The 25755-nt window shown below is 40.7% G+C and overlaps 1 protein-coding gene across 14 annotated transcripts in view; it reads right to left on the reverse strand.

Moving 5' to 3' along the window:
* PARD3 (par-3 family cell polarity regulator) overlaps nt 1-25755 on the reverse strand; it is a 649759-nt gene that overhangs the window by 165304 nt on the left and 458700 nt on the right. For 11 of the 14 annotated variants that reach the window (XM_032837827.1, XM_032837836.1, XM_032837831.1 and 8 more), the window contains one exon: nt 4404-4514. The exons of the other annotated variants lie outside the window; for them this stretch is intronic. In XM_032837827.1, the coding sequence (XP_032693718.1) occupies nt 4404-4514 (111 nt within the window). The remainder of the gene's footprint in view (nt 1-4403; nt 4515-25755) is intronic. 14 annotated transcript variants of the gene reach the window in all.

Below are 25755 nucleotides of genomic sequence, written 5' to 3' on the forward strand. Positions count from 1 at the left end.
TAGAGGGGCGTCTGGGTGGCTCAGTGGGTTAAAGCCTCTGCCTTCAGCTCAGGTCATGATCCCAGGGTCCTGGGATTGAGCCCCACATTGGGCTCTCTGCTCAGCAGGGAGCCTGCTTCCTCCTCTCTCTCTGCCTGCCTCTCTGCCTACTTGTGATCTCTGTCAAATAAATAAATAAAAAGTCTTCAAAAAAAAAAAAAAAAAAAAACGAAAATAGATGTGGGGCACCTTGGTGGCTCAATCAGTTAAGCACCAATGCCAACAACTCTTGATTATGGCTCAGGTCATGATCTCAGTGTCATGAGATCGAGTCCTGAGTCAGGCCAAAGAGCCTGCTTATGATTCTCTCTCTCCCTCTCCACCCTCTCCCTAGCTCACGCTCACTCTCTCTCTAAAATAAGTGGAGAAATCTTTTTAAAAAATGAAAATAGATTTAACTTTTTAAAGGTATGTCTGTGTGGAAATACATATTTTATAGGAAATAAATTAGAAAGGCATATACCAGTAGGTTAATAGTGGTATTACAACAGATAAATTTTTATTTTCCAGTTTTAAATTTATGTTTTTTTCTTTCAAATTTTCTATAGATATAGGATTAGAATACATTAGAATTAGACCTTAAAAATGTTTATGTTTTAAACAGGTGAGAAATGTGGGAAAGAGAAAATGGAAAATGAATGCTCAGGAATAAGATTCGTAACTACACAAAACAAAAGCCGTAATGTAGAGGCCGGTTGCAAACACTGGCTCTACACTTGCTCACGATTCTATGAAACAGCCAACCCGGAGTTCCACAGCCAGTCACATGAAGGAGCTGGATATGGCTGACTCAGGAGCTAATGGCCTTTGCTTGCCACCAGTATTTCCCCAGTGAATGAATCCTGAGAGATGTTGGTATTTCACAGAAAACAAGTGAAGGGGGGTGTTCTGTGAATAAATAAGTTAGGAAATGATGACTCTCTATTCATACCTTCGTGACTCACAAGGTACATTAACCAAGGTAGGGTTTTGAGAATAATGGAGTAAAGAAATATGCATAAACTGGTTTAACCAAGTGTTTCTCAAACACATCTGCATGCAGAACTCTTTTTTGGCTGCTAAACACTGTTTGGGAAACTCCCACACCACACTGCTTATATACATCAACCTTTAGAGCCTAAGCAGAGATACCACTAGAGCAAAAACACAACAGAGAGCCAAACGTTAATTTGGATACTTGGTCAACGTAATGGTAGCTAAGTGGGCCTGAACTGAGATAGATCATTTAATTAAGTATGTTCTATTTTGGGGTTGGAGCCCAATCCTTCTGTGTGGTGGAAAACAGCCAACAGGGGCTTTGTCCCTAGGCACAACTGAAAGACAATCCAGTAACAGCAGTAAGCACTGAATTCATCCCTCAGCTCCAAATACCCATACCCTGCTTCATTTCCCCACCTAGCCCTAAAGTGGCCAATAGCATCTCTGAAAGGTACCTCGGTTTGGATCCTGGCGTTAGAAGTCAAATAGCACATCACAGGACCAGCTAACTTTACCTTTGGTGTTATCCCTCTTCTCCCCCCTTCTCAGAAAGAGAGCCTAGATGTGCAGGCTCAGGCTGTTTGGTGGGGCAGGACCAGTAGAGTCAGAGGACAGTTCCAGGTGGGGGTCTTCCTCATTCATTTCTCCTAGAAGGACAGCTTTTACTCAAGACCCTTCCTCCCAGGGATGACAGCAAGTGGAAGGAGATGGGGAGAAGTTAGCAAGGATGAAGTCAAATTTAATCTCAGACCCATGCTCAGAAGAATCTAGTTCACGTTCACTATCTAACACATTTTCAATTCTATTCACTGTCCTCTCACTTGTTCCATATTTATATCTTGAGTCATAGTCAGGTTTCAGGGACGTATACAGACAAAAAATATTTTTGTATATGGACATGTCATAATTAATAGCCAGGGAACAGAAAGTTTTCTATTTTTATACGAAATCAGCCAAAATAATTTTGAGAACTCAAACAGTTCCAGTGGTAAATAATGTGGAAGGAGGTGTTTTGCTACTAATCAGCAGCGAAGCAAAAGCTATGATGAGATTATAAACAGTGCTTTATTTATTTTTATCTACTCCTCCACCCAAATTCTCCCCAAAGAAGTTGCAATTTCCTTTCTCAAACAAAGCATCACCAATGCCAACAGACAGAACAGAAAGGAGGGCATACAAAGAAAGGCTTGGCCTATCCAAATAACGAACATACTTGTAAAAACTGTTACTGAAATACGAAGTCAGAGTATAATAGTTTTCTTAGATTATGAAGCTAATTGATTTTTTTTAATGGACCATTCACTTGTTCCTTGACCCTGAAAGATTTTTATTCTAGGCCTCCTGTACATTGTAAATTCATTATGACCAACCTAGTTCCCAGAAGTATTGCATCATTAGAGGTACAGAGATGGAGATTAAAAGCAAAACTGCAAGTGAACTGTGCCTTAGGCAAATTAATAATACAAGTGAAACCATTATATAAAAATCATTGTTTGGCTGCAAAAACTTGACTATGCATTATAACAAGTATCTTGGAAAATGTTGATAGAATTCTGCATTGAAACACAGTGATCACCTTAAACTGCAAGAAAAGGATATTGCAAATATGAATAATGGTACTGGATTAATGAAGCTATCCCCTATGGTTGGCAACAACATAGGGGAAAAGTATAATGTTACTACCGCTCAGATTTTTCCCTAGCTAAGTCACATTATTTATTTGCCTGTGGATAAATCTGAGTACATATGTTCAGCTGGTATACACTCTCTCCTATACTCTCTTAGGATAGAATTTTATAGTACTGAGCAATTAAATGACATATTGTATGGACTAAGGAATATTGTGTGTCCAGGCCTGACAACAGTGAGCTTATTAATAAGCTTGAGGATCGGGGCGCCTGGGTAACTCAGTGGGTTAAGCCTCTGCCTTCGGCTCGGGTCGTGGTCTCAGGGTCCTGGGATCGAGCCCCCCATTGGGCTCTCTGATCGGCGGGGAGCCTGCTTCCCCTTCTCTCTCTGCCTACTTGTGATCTGTCAAATAAATAAATAAAATCTTTAAAAAAAAATAAGCTTGAGGGTCTCAAAATTGCTGAGGATTAGAAAGGGTCCCAGTAAGCAAGAAAATGGAAGGATTTTAAAAATAAGTAAATAAAAACTGGGGAAGAACCAAAAGAATAAACCCAATCTTGCATCACAAATTAAAAGTCCCTATTTTTCCCAGTTACGTATTTAGTACTCTGAAAAGCTACGCACAGAGACCTAGCCTAAAGCCTCAGACATGGGAGAAAGATGAGTGGAAAAATACCCAAACAGTAATCTCTTCTAAAGAAAACCATGGTAGAATATTCTTTTCAGTTCTTTCATTGAACTCGAAAGTGCACCGACTCTAGAATTGTTAGCAAGAATCTGGAGATGAAGAATCTTATTTATGGACAATATTTAGTCTTTTAGTCTTACTTAAGGCACCCACATTCCCCGGATTATTCAAAGTACAACAGGTATAGTGTCTCTTGCTGTAGGGGTCTGAAACCACAAAGAGGAGTTGGCTGTGAGCCTGTAAACTCGAGTAACAGAAGTTCAAGGCAAGGAGGTGGCTTGCTCATCCCCTGGGAATTACAGCAAGAGAAACTCTAATCACTTATAGAAATGGGTTTCAATTATCTGCCTAAAGTAACTTTTCATTCATTTCACTGGTCTTTGGGTTTTTACCACGGAATGACTCAACAACAGATAACAATCTTTCTGGAAGAGATGCAATCAAATTCAAGTGATAATTTCACAAAATATGATAGGGAAATAAAAAGAGAAAAAAAAAAGAAACAAATGTCAGGTTTGAGAGGAAAACAACATAGCAAGAAGGCCTTCTTGAGTCTTATTATAAATCAAAATATTTTAAACGAGATATAAAAATTCAGTTTTCTTGCCAGAGAAATAGTCTTAAAAATTATCACAAAATACTATCTATTCATAAATGAATGAAACGGTATTGTAACTATTTCCTTGTGATTTTAAGAGTGATCATAAATTCAGTCTTAATGTTTATTTAATTCATCTAATATGCCCTACTCTCTTCTAGGCAAAGATCTTAACTCAACCATTAACATTCACTTTAATGCCTCATATAAATACATGGTTTTTTCCTTGACTCTTCCTTTACATTGTATTTATTACATTGTATTTATCCCACAACCATCAGTGTTCGGACTGACACAGAAAAACTAAAAACCCATTGAGTAGAGATTCTTCATATTAAGAAAGAAAGAAAGAAAGAAAGAAAGAAAGAAGGAAGGAAGGAAGGAAGGAAGGAAGGAAGGAAGGAAGGAAGGAAGGGTAGAAAGGACAAAAAACTCTATCTGGTGAGATTTAATCAAATGACTGACGTCTACCTCTCCTGCTCCTGCTTCATTCGTATCCTCTCATCTTCTGACGTAAGGGAGTCCTGTATTTTTATTTTACCCGTTTTCTCAATCTTGTCATCTTTTCGATGTTTGCCAAACCTGTTAATAACAAAAAATTCTAACTTGTCAATATATACAAAATGAGTTTTCATTCTTTTGTGACAAAGACACATCTACTCAATGAAATGCGACCTTCCTCAAAATGAGGGCCAAAAGTTCTGTAATTCTCCAGTTTTTGCCCAATATGAATATTTTCAATCAGATTACTGGATTCATTTTTAATGAGAACTTTCCAGAGACAACCCTTTTGAAAATGGCCTCAATCCCCCCTTTTTCCTTTGGAGAAACAAAAATAAACAACAACTTTGCAGTTCATCCTTACTGAACGGAACAATTTCGGGCTAAATACTTCAAATGCTAGAGGCCAAAAATCTGCATTAGAACGGGTTGCTCTTATGACTAAAGAATGGTAATCCGCAATCATCTACTTAATAATCTCTCCATAAACAACTATTCTTATTTTCACAGTCAGGTTTATTGGAAACATTCATCATAGTTTAAAAACTGACAAGGTCATGTTTGCAAGGTTTAAAGTACAAAGGATAATTTACACTGCTACAACGCTTTGAGCTTATTAAATTGAAAGCTTTAAGGCATTCTCCTCAAATGCTATTCCGAAATCTGATGGAAAGCAATTGCTGAATGTTGCATCTTTGCCTTTGAAATCTGTATCTGATCAAAAACAAACATGATTCAAAACCGGTCCACACAAACTTTCACAGATGGCCACGGAGCTGGAGGCTCTCTGCGAAAACACTAATACTCCATGCTGGCATCATCCGAAATATCTTAGGAGCCTAGATTTGCTGTCAATTCTTGGTCCTGCTCTGTTGCTTTCCTCTAAAAGAGACCATGTTGCCTGGAATGCATGCGCTACATACCCTCAAATAATATTCCTTTTAGTGATTTAGTCACCAGATATTTCAAAAAAAAAAAAAAAAAACCTTTTATAGACAGTAACTTAACTAAGCATTCATGAGTATATAAAATATATCAAGTATTTCTTTCAGAGGATAAAGTAGGGATCTAGCTTATGCTGAACGATTAATCACATTGAAAAGAAGAGTTAAATAAATAAATAAATAAACAGTAGTCCAAAACTGATATAAAAGAGAAAAAGATATTTTAATTTTTGGCTTGGTTGGTAGCACAGGTCTTTCTTCTATTAACACAAATCTGATTTCAAATACTGGTTTATACATGAAGTGTACATGGGAATATCTTACACGTTTACTAAAGGAACACTGTTTACAAAGGGGTTTAGAAATGAGGAAGGGAGAACATTCTTAAAATGTTAAAATAGAAAAAAGTTAAAATAACTACTATCACTCATCCTTTAAAAGTTATGTATATTATTAGACAGCATTCAAAACTGTCTATAAAATTAACTTCTATAAAGCAAATCTACCCTTAAATTGCAATGGTATTTAGAAATTGGAAGATCATTGCAACTGCAAAAAGGAAAAAAGAAAAAGAGGAAAAAAAAACTCCCTAAGAACTTAGGCCCAGAATCTGACCACTTCCCACAAGGGATAAAATATGCATTATGTTTTTAAAACAATCACAAAGCATTAAAAATAAAAACTTTCTCTTGCCTTTATTTTTGTCAATATATCAATAATGCCTAAGAGTTAGGCATAATGACTGACTTTATAGAATGAATTAATAAACAAATGAAAAAGCGAACATAAAAAACTGATACATCACAGTAGGAGCCAACATCTAAAACATAATGTTCATTCATTTGACAAAAATGTATTAAGCATCTACAGGGGGTTCAGGAAAGAGGACAGAGATGGAAAATTTAATCTGAGCATCATCAGCATGTAAGATGGTATTTAAAGCCTCCATGAATTCCCATCCTGAAAATTCTGCAATACTGAGGCATCTGGAAATAGAAAACATATTAAATTCCAACTTCAAGAAAAGTGTAAGTTCAAATCTTATACATGATATTTACTTAGATGAGGGCTTTCTAAAGGTAAATAATTTTAACCATTTAGTTTTCCAGTGCATAAATATCCCTCCAATGATACAATGTTGCAAACTTGTTTTGTTTTGCCTTTAAAGGCAGGGGCTGGTTCACATTGTAAATTACATACATTCAAACCTGTATCATATTTATGAAGCACTACACCATAACACAAGATACACAGTTGACCCTTAAACAACATGGATCCACTTATACCCAGGTTTGTGGTTTTTTGTTTTTTTTTTTTTTTGATAAATATAGTACAGTACTGTGAATGTATTTTTTTCCTCAAGTTTTTCTTAACATTCTCTTTTCTCTAGCTTACTTTATTCTAAGAATACAATATATAACACATATATAAAATCTGTGTTAGTCAACTATTTATGTTATCAGTAAGGTCAACAGTTGGTTATTAGTAATTAAGTTTATTGGGAGTCCAATGTTACCCATGGATTTTCAAAGGCACATGGGATCGGAACCCCAATCCCTGTATTTTAAGAGTCAATTGTATCTCTATCTGTACCAAAAGGTACAGTTTAATCTTACAAGAAGATCATGTACAACATTCCTTTGAGTTAATAATATGAGGGAAAACTGAGAGTGGTTGACTTTGCCATGTTTTAAAACGGTTAAGATATTTTTGGTCCCAAACCTAACATAGAGTTTTAATCAGCTATGTTAGATCTTTTTTTTAATGATCTCAGCCTGAAAGCTGAAAAGGTTTCTGTTTTAGATCTCAATCTATTAACTTTCAAGTTTCATCTTAAATACACATGATTAAAAAGAATAAAAAAGAGTGAATCCTGATTCAGATTTAAGAAGTGAATTTTTTTCTCATTTATTTGATATTAAAAATATTAGCGTCCTAGGCCAGCCCTGAATAAAATATACTATTTTACTATATGTAAATTTATTATCAAACTGTTACAGTATGCTTTCCTTTTGAAATTATAAATTCAAGATTGATATATTAAAAAGCAAAGAAAGCACAGATAAAATGTTTCTAGGTTAGCATTTGAACATTTCCCTTAATGCCTGCCTTAGTTAATAAATTATGTGATTTCTTTAAGGCATACTATAAAAGCACAGCATATTACTTTATAATTGGGGTAAAAATTAATCCCTTAGTGGTAATTTTTGACAGAATAAAATAAAGACAATAGGTGAAAAAAAATATACCAACTGTTCTAGAGAGTAAAAAGAACAAGAGCGTAGCTATGCCCTCATTCATTCTCATTGACAATATATTGTAGTGTTCTCTTAAAGTTGTTTAATTTTTCCTGCAAAGAGGCAGGACGTCCATGAAAACTTTCAGCTACACATGTACTTTCAAAGTCAGTTTCACAGCTAAAATCAGTGATCAGTCTATTAAGACAATCATTTAATACCAAGCTGCTTAAAACTTGGAAGATATCAACTACATTTATTTTATTATCTTTTAAAAGCCACGGATGAATTTCAAATGGGTCATGTTCCAAAGAAGAGCAGGGCTGAAAAAATCATGTACTAATAATGGTAGGTCCAAACCCATTTCCAGCAAAGGATCAGTTTTGGAACGGCCTTCTGACTAACCTTCCCCCCAGCCCCCAACATGTTTAAACAGAAAACTCCACCATCCAATGGGTGTGACACTAGACTAGAAAGCAGTCATGGACCCTATCACTCCAGGAAGAATTTGCTAATCATATCTTAGGATATATTAACATAAGGAAATGACCTTTGAAACACACAGACGTGGGGGTGGTGGGGTGATGCAGTCAGTTAAGTGGCAGACTCTTGATTTCAGCTCAGGTCCATGATCTCAGGGTCCTGGGGTGCAGCCCAGACACAGACCCTGTGCTTAGCATGGCATCTGCTTGAGATTCTCTCTCCCTTCCCCTTGTCTCTTCCCCTGCTCATGCTCTCTCTCTCTCTCTCAAGAAAGACAAAAACAAAAAACAAAACAAAACAAAAAAGCATGGAGACAAAAAGAAAAATAGAAAGCTTGAGAAAAAGTTGATAGAGAAAAATATCAGAGATACTGCTGCCTGAAGAAGGAACTGTGGAAAAAATGCCAAGCCACCGAAGACTCCTTCACAATAAGATACAGCCTGATGAGCCCTGTCTTACCAGAGTAGAATTGATTCTAACATTTCTTAAACATATGGCTTTCTTCAAAAAGAATACAGCAATGTTTTCATTCAGCTAAAGTAATCTCCAAGTAATCTGCTAAATGGGTTTCACTATGACGCGTTACAAATGAGATCACTGCCGTCTGCCAGATCGGCCATATTTATTACTATAGTAAAGAATAATGGGCAAAACATGCATTTGTTGACGAAAGGGGAAAGAGGGAAAAAAAAGAATAACAAAGGACTACAACAAAATTCTGTTGTTTTCTATAGAAAGAACTGTCATTAAAAATTTACTGGTAAGAGTTTCATGCTATTGAACCATCATTTCAGCTTTTAGTAAATTAACCTAATTCTCTCTCCGGTATAAATAATAGTGAAATATCTTACTATTATATTGCTACTAAAATTAGAGACCTTCAGAAAAAATTTTGCTGAGTGATAGAACACACAGCATCCTACTATAAATAAAATAAAAATATAATTGGATTTGTAATAAATGGAACTTCCTAGTATTGTATTTGAAAATGTGATATAGTAGAAGTCTTAAAAATCTTCTGCCATACTTAAAAATAGATGAACAGAACACCCAGCACCAATTATCTTGTAAGCTTTGAGGAATAATTTTTGAAGTAAGATTTTCTTCAATAAAGAAAATCACTGAAATGTCACCTAGAAGGTTGGTATTTCTCACTGCCAATTACCAAGGTCTTCATTTCTAAGGAGGGTTTGCTATAATACTTACCTTACTTTTTACCCTAACCAATGTGTAGGTTAAGTGATGATGCTTGCCTGGGGGAGAGAACTGAAATGGCTCAAATACAAATTTAGTGTCAGTGACTAGAAGCCCCGTCCTCCCCCAACACCAACTTCTCCACTGGAGTGGCCACCATGCACTTAACTCAATACCCCATGCTGTATTTTGTATATTTGCACCATCACATGGTTTAATCACTTCCTTTCTCTGCGAACTCATTATCTCTTTCTGGAATCTTCCCGGTGTTTCTCATAGACACAGTTGGTATAGCCACTGTACTAACCTGTCCTCGACCACTGCCTGCTGTGATAATGCTGCCCTTTGCCCTAAAGATCCTTGAGAGATCCAGCAGTGCAATGATCTGGATTCGAGACTCCACAGCAAAACTGAAAACCCTGTCCTGTGTTATTCTGATGTTCTATCAAATTCTCTGAAATGCCTCAGGAACACTCTGTTCACCCAAATCAAAGCAAAACCACGAGCTTTTAACACTATTTCTCTATTTTCCTTTTGTGTCATTCTTTTCCTAAATGGTTTTGATCCAAGTTTCTCTAGAAAATCTTTTCAGTTGATTCTGGTTCAGTCTTTTTCCACATTCTTGCGGTCGCTGGCAGCAAAGTTCTTTCAATTCATCACAACGGTCTCTAACACGATTATGAACTTATTTTTTTTTTAAGATTTTTATTTATTTGTCAGAGAGAGAGAATGCAAGCCGGAGGAGCAGCCGGCAAAGGGAGAAGCAGACTCCCCACTGAGCAAGGAGCCAGGTATGGGACTCAAACCCAGGACCCTGGGATCATGACCTGAGCCGAAGGCAGACGCTTAACCGGCTGAGCCACCCAGCCATCCCTATTGAACTTATTTTTGTCTTAAAGCCTTAAACTGTTCTAAATTTTAGTTGGAAAAAAAATCTAGCTATATATCTTTATAGAATATTCTACTGCACTCTTACCCATATGCACAGAAGGTATATGTGCACATTTCTGAAAATCAAAATCTAAAGATTGGTCACCGCATTCAATGTCCATATTTGACAAACAAAGAAACTGAGGCTCAAGAAGTATGCAGAGCTGCCCAAAGTCACACTGAAAGCTAGGAACAGAGTTCAGGTCACCTCATATGTAGTTTAAGAGATCTCAGTGAGTCTAAACTTGGATACTCCTAGAGAAAATGAAATTCCCAGACCTATGAAGTTCATTTCGTGTAAATCCTAAGTGAGACATATAATTGAACACCTGTTGGATGCTCTTTTGATTACTTAATTACATTTAAGTAAAATTTATTGAATTTTTATTATGTACTTTATCTCATTGATTTCCACAACCGCCTGTGAGGTGGGTGTTACCATCATCCTCCTCTTTAGGGGAAACCTCAAGGGGATTTAATGATTTCACAGGCCATAGAGCAAGTAGCAAACCCGGACATTAGACTCTTTTTATCCAAGACGGACCCAAGACTCTTTTCACCACACCCAGCCTCAAAAACTTGAGGAACCAAGAAAAAAAACAAACTTGAGGAACCAAAGACAGTCTAACACTCTTATTCTTTTATGCTCAGAGCAGCTGATTAAACCATCTTTGTGGAAATAAATGAGATAAATCTTGCATTTCCTGCAGCAGTGAGGTCCAAAGGACATTGTTCCCACATGGAACTTGTCTGTGAAGACCAGGAATCTGGACGCAAGGTTAAGAACTGATCCTCAACATTGGAAAGGATCATAAAAACGACCCACATACCCATTGCTAGGACACTGCCAATATTTCTAAATACAATGATACTCCGCAAGTCAAAATTGTCTGTACTGACATATGCAAATACTGCCAGGGGACAGCAGAAGCGTGTCAAACTGTCCAAACCCAATCCAAGGGTAAAACAGCACGAATTCAACGAGTGCATTTATCTTTTATAATAATGCACTCATAGTTTCTGGCTAGCCGCCCCCCATCTTTTTTTTTTTTTTTGTGGCTCAGCCTCCATTTTATAAATAAGTAAAAAAACAAGTCACTTCTAACATGTCCTTCCCATACAGGATCTCACATATTTTAGTGACATTTTAAGAACTCGCTACCATGATCGTGCACTGATTTGCTCAGCAGTAGATTGTGGCAATGCTGGATGAATCAGGGAAGAGAAGGCTGATTATGAAAAGCAGAAAGCTTCTATTTAGGCAAAAAAAAAAAAAAAAAAAAAAAAACAAAACCAAACCTGGTAATCAACAATGATGAGAACGGAGGCTTAGAAAGGGTACATGACAACTTGATAGTGCTTTTATAAAATGGGATGCCGTTTTAACTTGGCGGAGTTTAGCAGGGGTTCTCTTTAGAAGGAAATTCACAAACTTGAGAACCATTATTTGATTGTGTACAGTTTTCATCAGTGCTAGTCTGATCAGATTTAATAAAATAAATTTGAGTTGCTTGACATCCAGAAAAGAAAAAAGAACTTTTTTTTTTTAAAAGAAAATATAGCTTCTATTTAACCAAGCTAGAACAGCCTTTAGACATGTAGTATATGAACCCTTAATGGACAACACACCCTTTTCAGGATGCCCATTAAGTGTCCTTATAAGTGCACTCTTCCCTTGGCATAGCCTGTGTTATCTAATCAAGGAGGCACTGATATGCCTAGTAACCCAACACTTCACGAGTCCTGGAAGGATATGTATGGAACAAGGAAACATTAAAACAACAGTAAAGAAACTGAACCCGGCACATTATCAATATTAATTTTACAAACATCACTGTAAATCCCAAATATCTTAAAAACAACACCAAACCCAAACACACAAACACACACACACACAACCACAGGACCTAGATAGAAAGACTTAAGAGAAAAAAAAAAAAAACCAAGCAGACACAGTAATCCTTCAAAACACAAGATAAATACATAAATAACTCTGAAATAATATTTATAATCTGTACTAAGAGCCATTCAAGGAAAATGTCAGAGATGAGTGGAAGTATATCTTAATTATGATGTTAAAGCTTTTCAGGCATCAGCTAGTTCATGGACTACCTGACATTTTCTGTAGCAAATAAGTTCCCTTTGTCAAATGGGGTCAATTAGTAATTACTGTTCCATACAAGATTTTTATAAGGCTTAATACACCTTATTTTTTTTCAACATATACCCACACAGGTAATCAAACCACACAAACCCCATAACACCAAACATGCAGATGACAAATAATATGAAAAGTATATTTTTTTGTTTCCCCTTTAACTACACTGACTTTATAATAAATGATGTATATATAGCATATATAAAATAAACACACACACCTAAACATAATAAAAACAACACATAATTCTGTTTTTTTGTTGTTGTTGTTGTTTTTTATAAATGCTTAATTTGGCATTGAAATCAGTCATGTCCACTTCTAATGATTCTGGGAGTGCCTTTCACACAACTACTTCTCTGGATCCTTTCTTTACTACTATACTCCTAATTCTTGCACTGTTCCTTTTAATGCATTATTGTTTCATAATACAATACTCCAAATTGCAAATTACATTTGGCTCAAGAAGTGATTATGAAAAATACTATCACTGCTGCCTTTGCTAGAAAAACTCGGATAATAATGAGAGATTGATTGAGCTCTGAGCAGCCCAAGTGATGAGAAGGGTCAATTTGAACATTTCTATTAAGCTTCTTTTGTTAAATCCAACACTTTGCCAGGTCAGAGGCAAATAATCATACCCTACATCTGGTTACCATGGTTTTCCTTTTCTTAAAGCATCAGAACAATTTAGCAAGTGGTACTGCCCCAAAGGCAGTCCCTATAAGAAATGCTAATGAGACCTAAGTCAAGAAACACATCTATTCAAAAGGGCACTTGAGAAACATAAAAAGTAAAAGGTAGAAAGACAGGTTACTTTACACCTTTTTTCCTATTAGGACAAAGAATCGGAAGTATTTAGCACCAGAGATAATCCTAATAATTTCCATTGTCATCTGCCTGATACTCAAATTGGCATCCAGGTTATAAATGTTTCTGTGGCAATGCAAACACATGTACACTTTAGGAATATCTTTTTTGAGCTGGAAATATTTACCCTCCATTAAATACGCACTGCAAGTCAAAGTCCAAGTTTTAACTACTGATAGGAGATATTTAGTTACAGATAGAGCAGAACCCCTCTCAAATATGTTCTGTACTGTGTTTACAGAGCAAGGGAAGTGACAAAGAAAATATGATCATTGATGACTGGAGGATGGGAAGGGGAGAGACCTTTTGTATAGCTCCTGGAAACTTTGAAAGATTAAAACTTCCCCAAAGATCTCATTATCTGTAAAGTTAAGGTGTCAGTCAGCACTTTTTTCTGTTGATGAGAAGAAACAATTTCTGTTGATTCTCATTTCTTAGAGAACGCTCTCTACAGAGTAAATTAAGAGGCACCGACTTTCATTTTTTATCTTTTGCATATTCAGATTTAATAGTAGGGAGCTGACACGCTTGAGAAGGCTCAACAAAGGGTTCTTTGGGGTGTGAGCTGGAGGCCACTGGCTGCCCGGGCCTCCCTGGGTCCCACCATCCGCTCAAGGAACAAAGGCCTCATGGTCACACATCTGGGTAGAGTCGGAGTTCCTGCAGCACGCCTTGGTCCTGGTGAGTTCCACACACACAGATGAGGGCCGGGTGACAGGGGAGAATGGCCATGGCCGTTTTCTAGAAAAGCTCCTCTCCTCTTCCACACTGTGATTCACTCCACCCAGATGCACAGGACCGCCTCAGAGTTATGACTCAACTGTGGCTCAGAGCGCAGCTGCTAGGAAGGGTCTGAAATCTGGATGGCTCGGGGTTTCCAGCGACAAGGCCTCAGAGTAGGGAGACGTGTTTACTGTCTCATCTCCAATCATCACAGCCCCCGTGGAACAGGGAACATGAGATGTGACAAATGGCAAACCACCACATTTTTCCTTATTTGACAAAATAGTTCAACAAGCGTTTAAATATAGAACTTGTTGATTTGCGCACTGGCCTGGAATTCCTCTCCTCCCAGCTGATTTCCATCTCCCCAGCACGGTCTCATCTGCCCGACCTGCTGTGTGGTCTGCGGCCCCACCGGCTCCCCGGCAGGCGTGGGCCAAAAAAGCAGAGCTCGGCGAGCGCGCACCCTGTTTGTCCAAGAAACCGTCCTGGAACCAGAGCCAAGCCCACGGGTCTCAGTTTAAATTCTCAAGTCTCCCCAGTGACGGTTGCTTTGATGGGAGATCATTATGCTGCTTTTCCTTGGCTGAAGCTTGAAACTGTCAGGCCGAAATGAGTGTGTACAATCAGGTGGTATTAGCAAATGTCACTTTATTGAGGATAGTATATAATATATATATAGGTAGACTTCTACCCCAAATGATCAAGATAACCCTTACATCCTTTTTAGCAAAGGCACTCAACATACCTATCTACAAACTAAGAAACTAATGCAGGAAGAAATAATCTAAGGGAAGAAAGCCCATGAGAAAAGAACTTAACACGAGCTGACAGATGTACAGCACCTTACAATTCCAAAAAGCTTTCCATCCACATTCTTTCATTTAGTTCTTAGAAGAACACAAGAGGGAGACGTGTGGACGGGAGCCCGAGATGGCCGGGTGAGGCAGTGCGCGGTGGGACCGGGCTGGGAAGACAGAGCTTCAAATCCACACTCCGATTCTTTCTACCACAGAATCCTCATCTCCCCTTAGACTGACCTCAGCCTCTCTGAATGCCTCTTAGGTTCCTCATGTTATTTTATATACTGGTCACTCATGAAGTAAAATCTTTATTTAGGACACTGAGATCATATTAAATATAAACTTTAAGGAAGATCACTACGTAAGCACCTTTGAGGGTGAAACACCAGATCGACTGCAACATACTTGAACATTTCCAGTGTAATTCTAATTCTTAAGCACCCACCAACATGCACGGGGTAGGGTTCCCCCCCCACAGAATAACTCAAGTGAGCTGCTCAAGGGGGATCCAAGGACAACTTGACATAAGACACAGAAGCATTTGGGTAGCTTGTCTGAAAATCAACAATGCAAGGACATGTCACATAGAGGCTGGGACTGAGCAGGGGCAATGTTTTTCCAACCTTGGCATTCTTGAAATTTTGACCCAGACAATCCTGGGCAGTGGGCTGCATGGGGTGGGGGAGGGGGCTCTCTTGTGCATCATGGGACCTTCAGCAGCATCCGTGGCCTCTAACTGTACCTGCCGCTAGCACTCCTCCCCGTGGATGACAACCAAGGAGTCACTGCCAGAAGCCCTGAGGGCAAAACCCTGGGGCCTGAGGACCACTGGGCCAGGGTTTCAGATAAACAACAAAGCTCAATGTGGTATCTTCATTATTTACAAAGAATAAAAAGAGGACTCCTAGGATAGTAAAAGGTAAATCCTCACCCCCCAAGTGCCCCCATTTGTTTCAGGATTACTTTCTAAACACTAAAGAAGGAAACTCCTTCTACTGAGATGGTTAAGATTGAATGCAGATGACACTCTAAGTCCCAGAAGGTAAGATCTAGCATGCTGTAACCCAAGAATATATTAGGGAATATATCCATAAAAACCAGTCAAGTTAAAAAGGCACCACAGTCAGTATCATCAACATGAGGACACTGATGAAGAGCCTGTATTCCAAAATCAGAAAGACATAGGTTACTTGATATATGACAGTTGGCACTATTAAATAATAAAAATACTATCTATAAAAAATAGTAGCAAAGATGAAATGTAATCATGTTCTAAAGCATGTAGCACTCTGAAGGCAGAAATCACTCAATTAAATAATAGATATGATTTTCTAACAAAAATATCTATATATTCCTTCCTTCCTCCATGTCAATGTGGATCCTCTAGGCTAAGCTGGGAAGACAACGACCATTTCAAGAGGTGCATATAATAAGGCTCTCCAGTATTTGTGGCCCACACCTTGTCTTTCTGGTTAAGCCAAAATGCTCTGGCCATTCATGGCAGGTCTTGGCCAGCAGGGTAGAATGAGGGCGAACGGCAGCCCAGAGCTATAAAGCAGCTACAATCTCGGAGGCCTGACTCCACCCGTCTTCAGAAACAGTGACTCAGAAAGGTGGCTCCCAGCGCAGACTCCCATAGCAGCTCCTGGATGTCAGGTATCCCCTTCTCCTTAACCTCCTCAGAAGTGGACCCCTGATTTGGTAGGGCGAGGAAATGTGCCTCCCTGGGATCAAGCTACTTTGCCCAGCCACCTTTGAGAACAGGAACAGAAGACTGCAGAAGACAGTCAGGAGTGTAAACACTGGAGCCAGATTTCTGGGTCAACATCCCAGCTTTGCCTGACTAGCTATATGACGCACAGCCATACGACTCACTCGGGTTGGACAACTCGCTGAGCCTCTCTGAGCCTCAATTTCCTCTTTAGTAAAATGCAACCACCCTCATGGGTTTACATGAGAATTCAGTGAATTATACGTGCACTCTGCACTGACACAAATAAACTCTCCATAAGTACTAACTGTTTTATCATTACTTTTATTGTTAAATTCTGGCTCATAGAAATTGATATGGGACTTCTGGGAATGATCTGTAGAAAGGCGGCCGATTCCGCTGAAAGTTCCCTTTCCCCCTTCCTGATGCTTCTTGCTTAGAATTCTGACAAGATGGCTGGAGCTGTAACCATGAAGTGACCACGAGGGTAGAAATACATGTTTAAGACACTCGTGTTCATCGTGACACGACTCACACAAGCTAAAAGATGGATGCAAACTGTCTGTTGACGGATGAACAGATAAACAAAAATGTGAGCTATAAGTAGAGTGGAATATTATTCAGCCTTAAAAAGGAAGGAAATCCTGTCACAGGTTACAGCACGATGGATCTGGAGGACGTTATGCTCAACGAAATAGGCCAGTGACATAACTACTGTTGGAAGTATCTAGAATGGTCAAGTTCAGAGAGACAGAAAACAGAACCGTGGTGGTTATGGGTGGGGGACGGAGAAATGGGTTTGGTGTTTAGAGGACACATAGTGTCAGGGTGTGTGAGAGAAAGAGAGTTCTGGGGCAGACGGTAGTGACAGTCACACGGCAACGTGAATGTTAATGCCCCTGAACAGCACACTTAAACATGGTTAAGATGGTAAACATCATGGCTGTTTTAGCACAATTAAAAAAATAAAGACACATGTAGTGAGGATAGCTGAATGAGCAGAGGGGGGTGACACTGCTGACACTCTGGGCCTAGCACACAAGCCCTGGACTGCCTTTCTCCAGACTTCGTATAAATTAGAGACAAATAAGCCTTGTCTCATTTAAACAACAGTTCCTTGGGTCTGTGCTGCAACCAAACCAATTGGTCCCAGATAAAGGCATGGAGATAAGAAGGCAAGAAAGACAGTTCCCTTTCATATATTTGGCTTTCCAAACAGAAAAGAAAAATACGTTCTTTGAAGCATCTCTGTAAATGATCCCACTCTCCCGTCAGTACCTCACTCTTCAGGCCCACGGTTCCCAGCAACTAATCTACTCTTAGGGATGTCACCGTCAAGGTTAACCCAAGGTGGCCGAGGTGGGGGGGAGGGAGCCAGCAGCCTTCCAAGACTACAGTAGAATTAATGGAGACAACTGAAAATAACCACCCGCACAAAGCCTCATCTCTTTCGGCCAACCCTGCAATTCCAGCTGAAAGACTTTCAGTATGAAATCGAGAAGAAAACAACATTCCATGAGTCAGAAATGATTTTCATTTTCTCCTCATTGTTCCTGATGCTATTTGGATATTCGACAGTTGGTGACTAGAGACTCCCTCACACGCTTTCTATTACCTTGGCCGCTAATAAGTGTTTCTTTCTAACTTAGTTGGCTGCCTGTCAGCCGCACTATATACACAGTATGGAGGACACTTCTAAATGAAAGGGGGATTTCCCGTGGCTGACCAGACTACCTGGAAATAGTATGAAAATTCTGCTTTAGTGAATTACCTAACTTCCATCTCACAAGAAAAATAACATTCAAAGGAATTCTGCTAGACTCCATAGAGAGGGGTCTACTCGTAAGAGTAAAAGCATGGAATTTTGACAGTATAGATAATAAGACCCGCATGGATAAAACTATATTTAAATATGCGACCTTTCCAAAAAAAGAACTCCATAGGGAAAATGTTATATACACTTTTTTCTATTTGTTCATGAACATTGTGAAGGCAGATCTAAAATCGTAGTAGTAAATAATTTAAAGACTGCAATGGTACCTATGACCAAACAACAGCTAACTAGTTACGTTTTCTACTTTTTAAAAAATGATACTTAGCTTATAGTATTTTATTATTGAAAATATAAAAGAAATCAAAATCGTGTCACAGCAGGAAATACACATAATTCTCTATTTTCATGGGAAATATATTTCCAGAAAGAAACCTAGTGGAAATGTTTTAGAATGCAACCATGACTATAAAGTACATAATATACAGAATGATTCATGATATTAAAAACACCTGTAAAAAAATAATAAACATTTTTTTTTTAAATAATGCAGATAGGCAGTGCACAGCTAGGATCCCTGCAGAAAAGGTGACAAACTAAAAATAATGGGCACACGCTCAATATACCAATTTCAATAGTTTACATAAAGCATTAATAGTTTGACTATATCCCAAACTTTATATCCCCTTAGATAGAACATAAAAGATGAACACGGTTGCCTTGAAACACAAAGATATCTGTAAATGGTAAAATCGGTTTGTTCTTTTTTAGAAGCCACGGGAATGGAAGCAACTCACGAATCTTGAGAAAATACATCCTGCGAAACAGTCTGAGATGTACATAAGTATAGAGTGAGGACTCCTATTATGTGTTATAATGGTTAAATGTCACAATTTGAAAAAAAAAAGTTTCAAAATGAATCTTGGAACACTGAAAAAATAAAATTAAATTTTAAAAAAAGGTAATTTTAAAGCAGGAACTGTGAGGAAGCAAGCTATTTATCTGAACTAAGTACTTCTATTGTTTTGTAAACAGGAGAGAAAATTGAACTCGGGTCCTATTATAATTCAGAGCGGCTGGTGTCATCCTGATCCACACTCAACTCTGGTCACAGACTCAGCAGTAAGACACCTGCCAAGACAGACAGAGGAGGAAAGACAACACAGAGAGAGGGAATGAGAAATTCTATCGGATCTCATGGTCAACAAAACCAATCATTAAATTTGTTAAAATTAATCCCTCATATACTAATTCTGTAATTCTTTGTGAAGGTCTGCAATGGGGATGAATATGTCACTTAAAATGTAATTTCTATTGCTCAAAAATACAGAAATCACAGGTTTCTGTGTTTGTGTAGAGAATGTTGGGGAAAAAAAAAGCTTGCATCTTACAACAGGAATTAATATATTATATCCCTAACTGGGAACAAGCATTAGCATCCAGAGATTCTGTGTGTACTGCCATCCTACAGAAACCCTGAAATGGGTAACCATTCAAAACTGGTCAGTGACACGTATGATGCTAGAATTCCCATGCAGCCAGGCCCGTGAGTACGTCAGACTTCTCAGCAGAAACACTGTGGGCCACATCCTTCTAATTAATTAAAGACGCCCTCTTGCCTTGGCTTTAACGATCATAATCTTCTGGTTTTCTATCTGCTGCAGCCTCTCGGTCACCAAAACCTTCCATGGCCCCACTCTGCACCCTAAGCTGCCCCCCAATATTTGAAGGGTCCCCAGAACGTTGGCCTTCACCTTTTTGGTCTCCGACTTCCTAATCTCCACAGCCCCTCCTGCTCATCTGCTCCCTGGTGACGTCCACTGGGGTATTTCGCACACAAGCATCAACCAGTCAGATTCAACAGGTCCCACTTCCTCCTCCGGAAGGGACGTTCCTCCAGGGTTTCCCATCAGTGTAGACACCATCAGTCTAGTTTCTCAGGCCCAAACCTTAGGAATTATTTCTTACTATTTTTTCTCTCTCATTTTTTATATCTATCAAATCCCTAGGTCCCCTAGATGCCTCCTGAGAAATACACATCGTATCTCTGTCCCCGTGGCCACCCCGTGGCTGGCCACCATTTTCACAACAGCTGCCCTGCAGAGCTTCCGGCCCCACGCTCTGGGCCAGCTCCTTAGTTCCCCCCACACACGGTTGCTACAGTCCTTTTAATTTTCTTTAAAAATGTCAATGTATCAAGCCATTCTCTTGAATGGCCTCTCATTCCCCACCCGCTGCAAACCTACAGGACTTCCAGCACCGAAACAGTATTTTTCGATTGTGCGTTGCAACCTGTTAAAAATGTAAAATCAATTTGGTAGGACTCCTCTAGCGTTTCCAAACAAGTGAGTTACACCATAATAACAGTAACATCACGAGAGCTACCATTTACAGAGCGCTTTCTTTCTTTGTAGCAGGAGGGGTTCTGAGGTGCCTGGGATACAGTGACTCATTTTAGCTTCCAAACAACGGGGTGAGGCAGGTACCATTATTATGCATACTTGACAAGCAAGAAAAGTGAAGCACAAAGAGCTTCATTAACTTGCTGCAAATGCAAGGCTGGTGAGTGTACAGCTGGGATTTGGCCCCAGGGGATGGAACCTCTGCACCATTCTGCTCAGCCGGCTCTCACCAGTACATCAGAGCACAGCGCATGGAGGAAGGGCCAGTCTTACCCCGGGAAATGTTGGTTTTAGTGACTTTGTGTGTGTGGGTCCACTGGCTTGCAAGGCAAAATATATTTCTTACTGAGGAACGTTATCAAGAGTCTGAATCCCACCGATGCCAAATACTCCTGTCCCCCAGAAGACCCTTGAAAAAGAGAAAACATCTTTTGGATCTCAGTTTTAATGTCATCTTCTGGAGGGAGGTGACTCTGGCCCCTACTGTGGGCGGGCGCACTTGTTCTAAGTCCCCCAGCCCCTCCAAAGGGCCACTGTGGCAGGGCCTGTCTTCTCTGAGTTACACGGGAATCCCTGGCCCCCAGTATGGTCCCCAGCAGAGAGCAGGCCCTCAGGGAACAGGTGTCGAATGTACTTAGGAATGGCTTTACCTGAAAATGACTAAGACATCCTACCCACTCCATAGCCAGCCACTTGCTCACCATCAGAAAGAGTTTCTGCCAGGTGAGCAGCAAAATGCTCAGAAGTCATTGCCTGCCCCAGCTGTTTTTTGCACAAGGCACGTGGATGCTTGTTTTTCTGTGCCTGCCTCAGAGTCCAGGCTGCTCCCACTGGTAGGGTGAGGCAGGAGTGGATATGGTAGGAGAATGAAGCAGTCCTTTGGAGCAGTGATCAGGGCCAGGAGCCCACACTCGCCCCCACCAGGAAAATGGCTCTTCCTGCCAGAAATACCCATTGAGGAAATGGAAGGCATCAGGCCATACTTCACAGGCTGCAGACTTCCTTGGCTCCAGATCTGTGGCTCTCACCAGCCAATGTGCAAAGAAGCAGTGAAAGTTAGTCTTTAATAGAATACTTATCATTAAGTGCTGAAATATGATTGCCCATCAGGAGATTTACTGCTCATTTGCAAATGTATGTACCTGAATGCTGAGATGCAGGAAACTAAATTCATCTGAGGGCAATCCCCTTTTCCCCAGTCTGGCTAGGACAATTCAGGTGTGTAGCAGAAAACATCCTGCATAAATGATTATTAGTGCTTTGCTGCTATGCTCTAAGCATCTGGCTGTTGCTCTGTTCTAGAAAGTTCATCAAGGGAAAATGTCCATCCTGTTAGAATAACTATCTTAGAGTGTGTTCAAAGTTTACTTCCTTAAACTTTCAGAATCACCCTATACTAAGATTAAATTGATACTATCACTTACTCAAAAAAAAAAAAAGTTTTTAACCCTATACCCTAAAAAGATGAAGTAAAAAAGAAAACCTGAAATTCTAGGAATTCCAAAGTAAACTTGGGATGCTTTCCTGATGACGGAAGTGGTTATAAAAGCAGGAATTCGAGAAAAGATTACTTCCCTTGAAGCAGCCGTGGAAAGGTGCCCTGGCCAGGTACGAGGATCCAGACAGACACAATGAGCAGTGCCAGACAGGCAGGCAGCCCTGAGCTGCACTGGTCTTCCAAGGGGCACAGCCCTTAAGGCCGAACTGTGGTCTCTGGGGCACGTCCAAGGATCAGCAGGATTGCTAATCCAGGCGGCACGGACAGGGCAAGGGTGAAAACAGGAAGATAGGGAACATCAGGAGATTCACGGAGAAAATCAAGACTGCGAACACACACAGCCTCATGACTGTTTTAACAGCAGAAGATGAAAGGAAGAGCAGCCGTTGAGCAAGATCTGAGGTACAAGAAGGTACACAGTAAGGGGAAAAGGAGGTTAAAAACGGGAAAGGACTTAAAGCATTTATAGGACTCAATAGCCATCTTGAAAGAAGAGAGCAGGCATAGAGCTAACCTTTGTTCTCTTTTTTTTTAATCATCGCTAGTATTCAGGGTACTGTATAGATGGGTTTGAGGGTCAGGTATGGGGGAAGGGATATGGCAATCAGTAATTTTTAAATTAACAGTAAAACTCCTGAGTCCTTAAGAATTATTTTGGGAGGGATAAGACCACAGACAGAGGATGCTAAGAAATCAAATAGGAACAAAAGTTAAAAGTCTGGCTCAAAAGATACTAACTTCCACACTTCCCAGGTAGCGACAGGGATCTCTCTTTTTTCCTAGCACACAATAGCAACGGCACGTCACGTGATTAACCGCTAGCCATCTTGGCTCTCATCCGGGTAGTCACGGCAGCCCAACACGTTGGAAGAGGCTAAGAAGGTTCAGCTGGTTTAGTAGAGTGGGTAGGAACATGGCCTTAGGGGTAGACCCGTGTTCAAATTTGCTGTGACTCTGCCACGGGGCCCCTGTGTGACCTTGGTCATCAGTAACCCCTGAACATTTGTGTTCACTTTCTTTACCTCTAACAGCTGATTAGAAAGAGCACCCACCCTATAGGGTTATTATAAGGATTAAATGAGTCATTGCAACAATGTTCTTAGTGGACGTCCATCAATACCAACACGCAATGAATGCTAAATGCTTGCCACCGTACCAGCAGAAGCACAATCCGGAGAGACAATTGTGGATTGTCTCTCCACAATCCAAGGAGAGAATCCCGAAGGACTTTTCTCCTTTGGGAAGTCCTCATGACCAGCACGTCACCCAACGAAATCAGAAACGGGAGCCAAGAGGTGATAATGGTTAACACGCTAAATTACTGGGAGAGTAGAAACAGAGAAGCCTTCATACAGACAGTAGGGATGTTATGCAGTTAGTTTGTGTCAGTTCAGTTCATTTCAAAGTCCCTGTTCCTCTGTTTGGGCAAATAATGTAAACTTGTTCTTTTATTCTTTTTTTATAAGGACTGCAAGTGTTACATAAACTAGAATGACAGTCTTTTTAACACAGGAGAGATGGATGTTATAATATACAATATGTAAATATTAAATAAGGTATTGAAGGAACAGCTAAGGAGGTATGGCTATCTTTACCCCAAGATACACCTCATTTAAGAATCAGGACTATCCCAGGGGCGTCTGGGTGGCTCATTGGGTTAAAGCCTCTGCCTTCGGCTCAGGTCATGACTTCAGGGTCTTGGGATCGAGCCCCACATCCGGCTCTCTGCTCGGCAGGGAGCCTGCTTCCCCCTCTCTCTCTGCCTGCCTCTCTCCCTACTTGTGATCTCTGTCAAATAAATAAATAAAATCTTAAAAAAAAAAAAAAATCAGGACTATCCCGGGCCTCAGGAGGCTAGGCCCCAGGTACTCAGCTAAGTGTCCTCCCTTCAGGGCGGTAGAGAAAAGGGGAAAACTCCAGGGCGCCATCTATGGGCGGTGGCACCTGTAGAGGCCCCGGGCGTGAAGGCAGTGGGTGTGGTCTTCAGAAGGGAGGGCGCAGTTTCACCAGCTCATTCTCTGCCGCCTGGGGAAGCTTGTGAAAAGGAAAACAAAGCTCCGACTTCTTTTAGGGACAGAATTTTGCACCATCTGCTGAGCCTGACATTTTAAGGCTTAGGAAGGCATTAATAGGGCAATTTCAATATTGACTCCTTGCTTCAATCTGTGACCCCTCAGCGATACGACCCAAAGCCTGAAGGTTGGGGCCTGCTTGGCATGAAGGATTTCAATTTGGAAATTGTATCTTTCTTTAGAAGTCTGACGTAATGGAGAATACCTAAATCATTTATGGCTACTAAGAGCAGGGAAAACGGTAACTTGAACAATAAACCAAAGGACATGATGTAGACCTATGGAGCGTGAAAAGGCCTGCTCTCTGGGGACTGTCTTGGTCAGTCACAGACACGCTTTGGAGTGACATCATCTTCCAAAGATGGGAGCATGCACCAGCACTGCCCCGGTGTGACAGCTTGTCATAAACTGCAGAATTACTCCAGGTAGAAATTCCTCACCTACACTGTCACTGCTTACTCTGGGAACTTGATGTATTCATTCATTCAGTCAACAAACACATCTGGGTCTGGATTTCAGCGCAGCCGATCCTGAGACGAGGATTCAGGCCAGTGGTTTACTGGAATGACAGGGGAGTGCAGACATGATGGGGCGGAGGGAGGAAAAGCAGCCCAAAAGGAGTGTTCTCAAGCCTGTTGCCACTGTGGCAAGGGGAGCTCAATCCCACAGGCAAACTCCAGGAGCAGGCAGAATGGGACTGCACAGCCTCTCCCCCCGAGGTGTGCACAGAAATCTCTAGGGCTGTAAAGCTGCAGGTTCTGATGTCAGTGGGTCTGGAGAGGGGCCTAGGATTCTGCATGTCTGACAGGCTCCCAGGCCCTGCCGTGCTCCTGGTCTGAGGACCACACTTCCGGGACGAAGGGAGGAGACTTATGCCTGAGCATTTAAACCCTCTGGGCTGCACGGACAGGAGTCCTTTTACGGGGGCTTTCTTGAGTCCTCGGCTGCCCACGGCTCTGAGGAGGGGGGATCCCAAGGCACTTCTGGCAGTATGCACGAGAAGCAGAGCTTCCTTCCACAGCCTGCGACGTCTTGGGCACCAAGGAGGAGATGGGCCATGGGAAGCTGGAGGAGACACTGACCGCATACGGACGTCCTGACCTCTGTCACTCACTGGGCCCTGATGACGCACTGGGCAAGGGCCAAGGTCAACGATCCCTGCCACTGTCAACCGAATGTTAAACCAAGTGTGATACATCCTATGTTAGGCAGTGGTGAATGCGGAGGAGAAAAGCGGTGCCAAAAAGTGGGACAGGAAGGGTCACGGTGAGAGGGAGTGCTGTTTGGTGAGGCTGAAGAGGCACCCCCTGAAAAGCTGACCCTCACGAACCTGTGGGTATCTGAGAACGGATGATTGCAGGTAGAGACACAAGCGAGGACAAAGGCTCTAGTGGGCCTGGCAGGTGCGGGAGGAGAGGCCAGTGCAGCCAGAGTGAAGTTAGCAAAGGCAAGAGGAGAAGAGGTCAGAGGGGCTACGGGTAGGAGGCAAGTCCTGGGCGGGTGGGGTGGGCGTAGGTGTCCCACAGGTG

Source organism: Lontra canadensis, unplaced genomic scaffold, assembly GCF_010015895.1.
Source record: "Lontra canadensis isolate GAN:19392208 unplaced genomic scaffold, GSC_riverotter_1.0 scaffold100, whole genome shotgun sequence".
Classification (NCBI taxonomy): Eukaryota; Metazoa; Chordata; class Mammalia; order Carnivora; family Mustelidae; genus Lontra; species Lontra canadensis.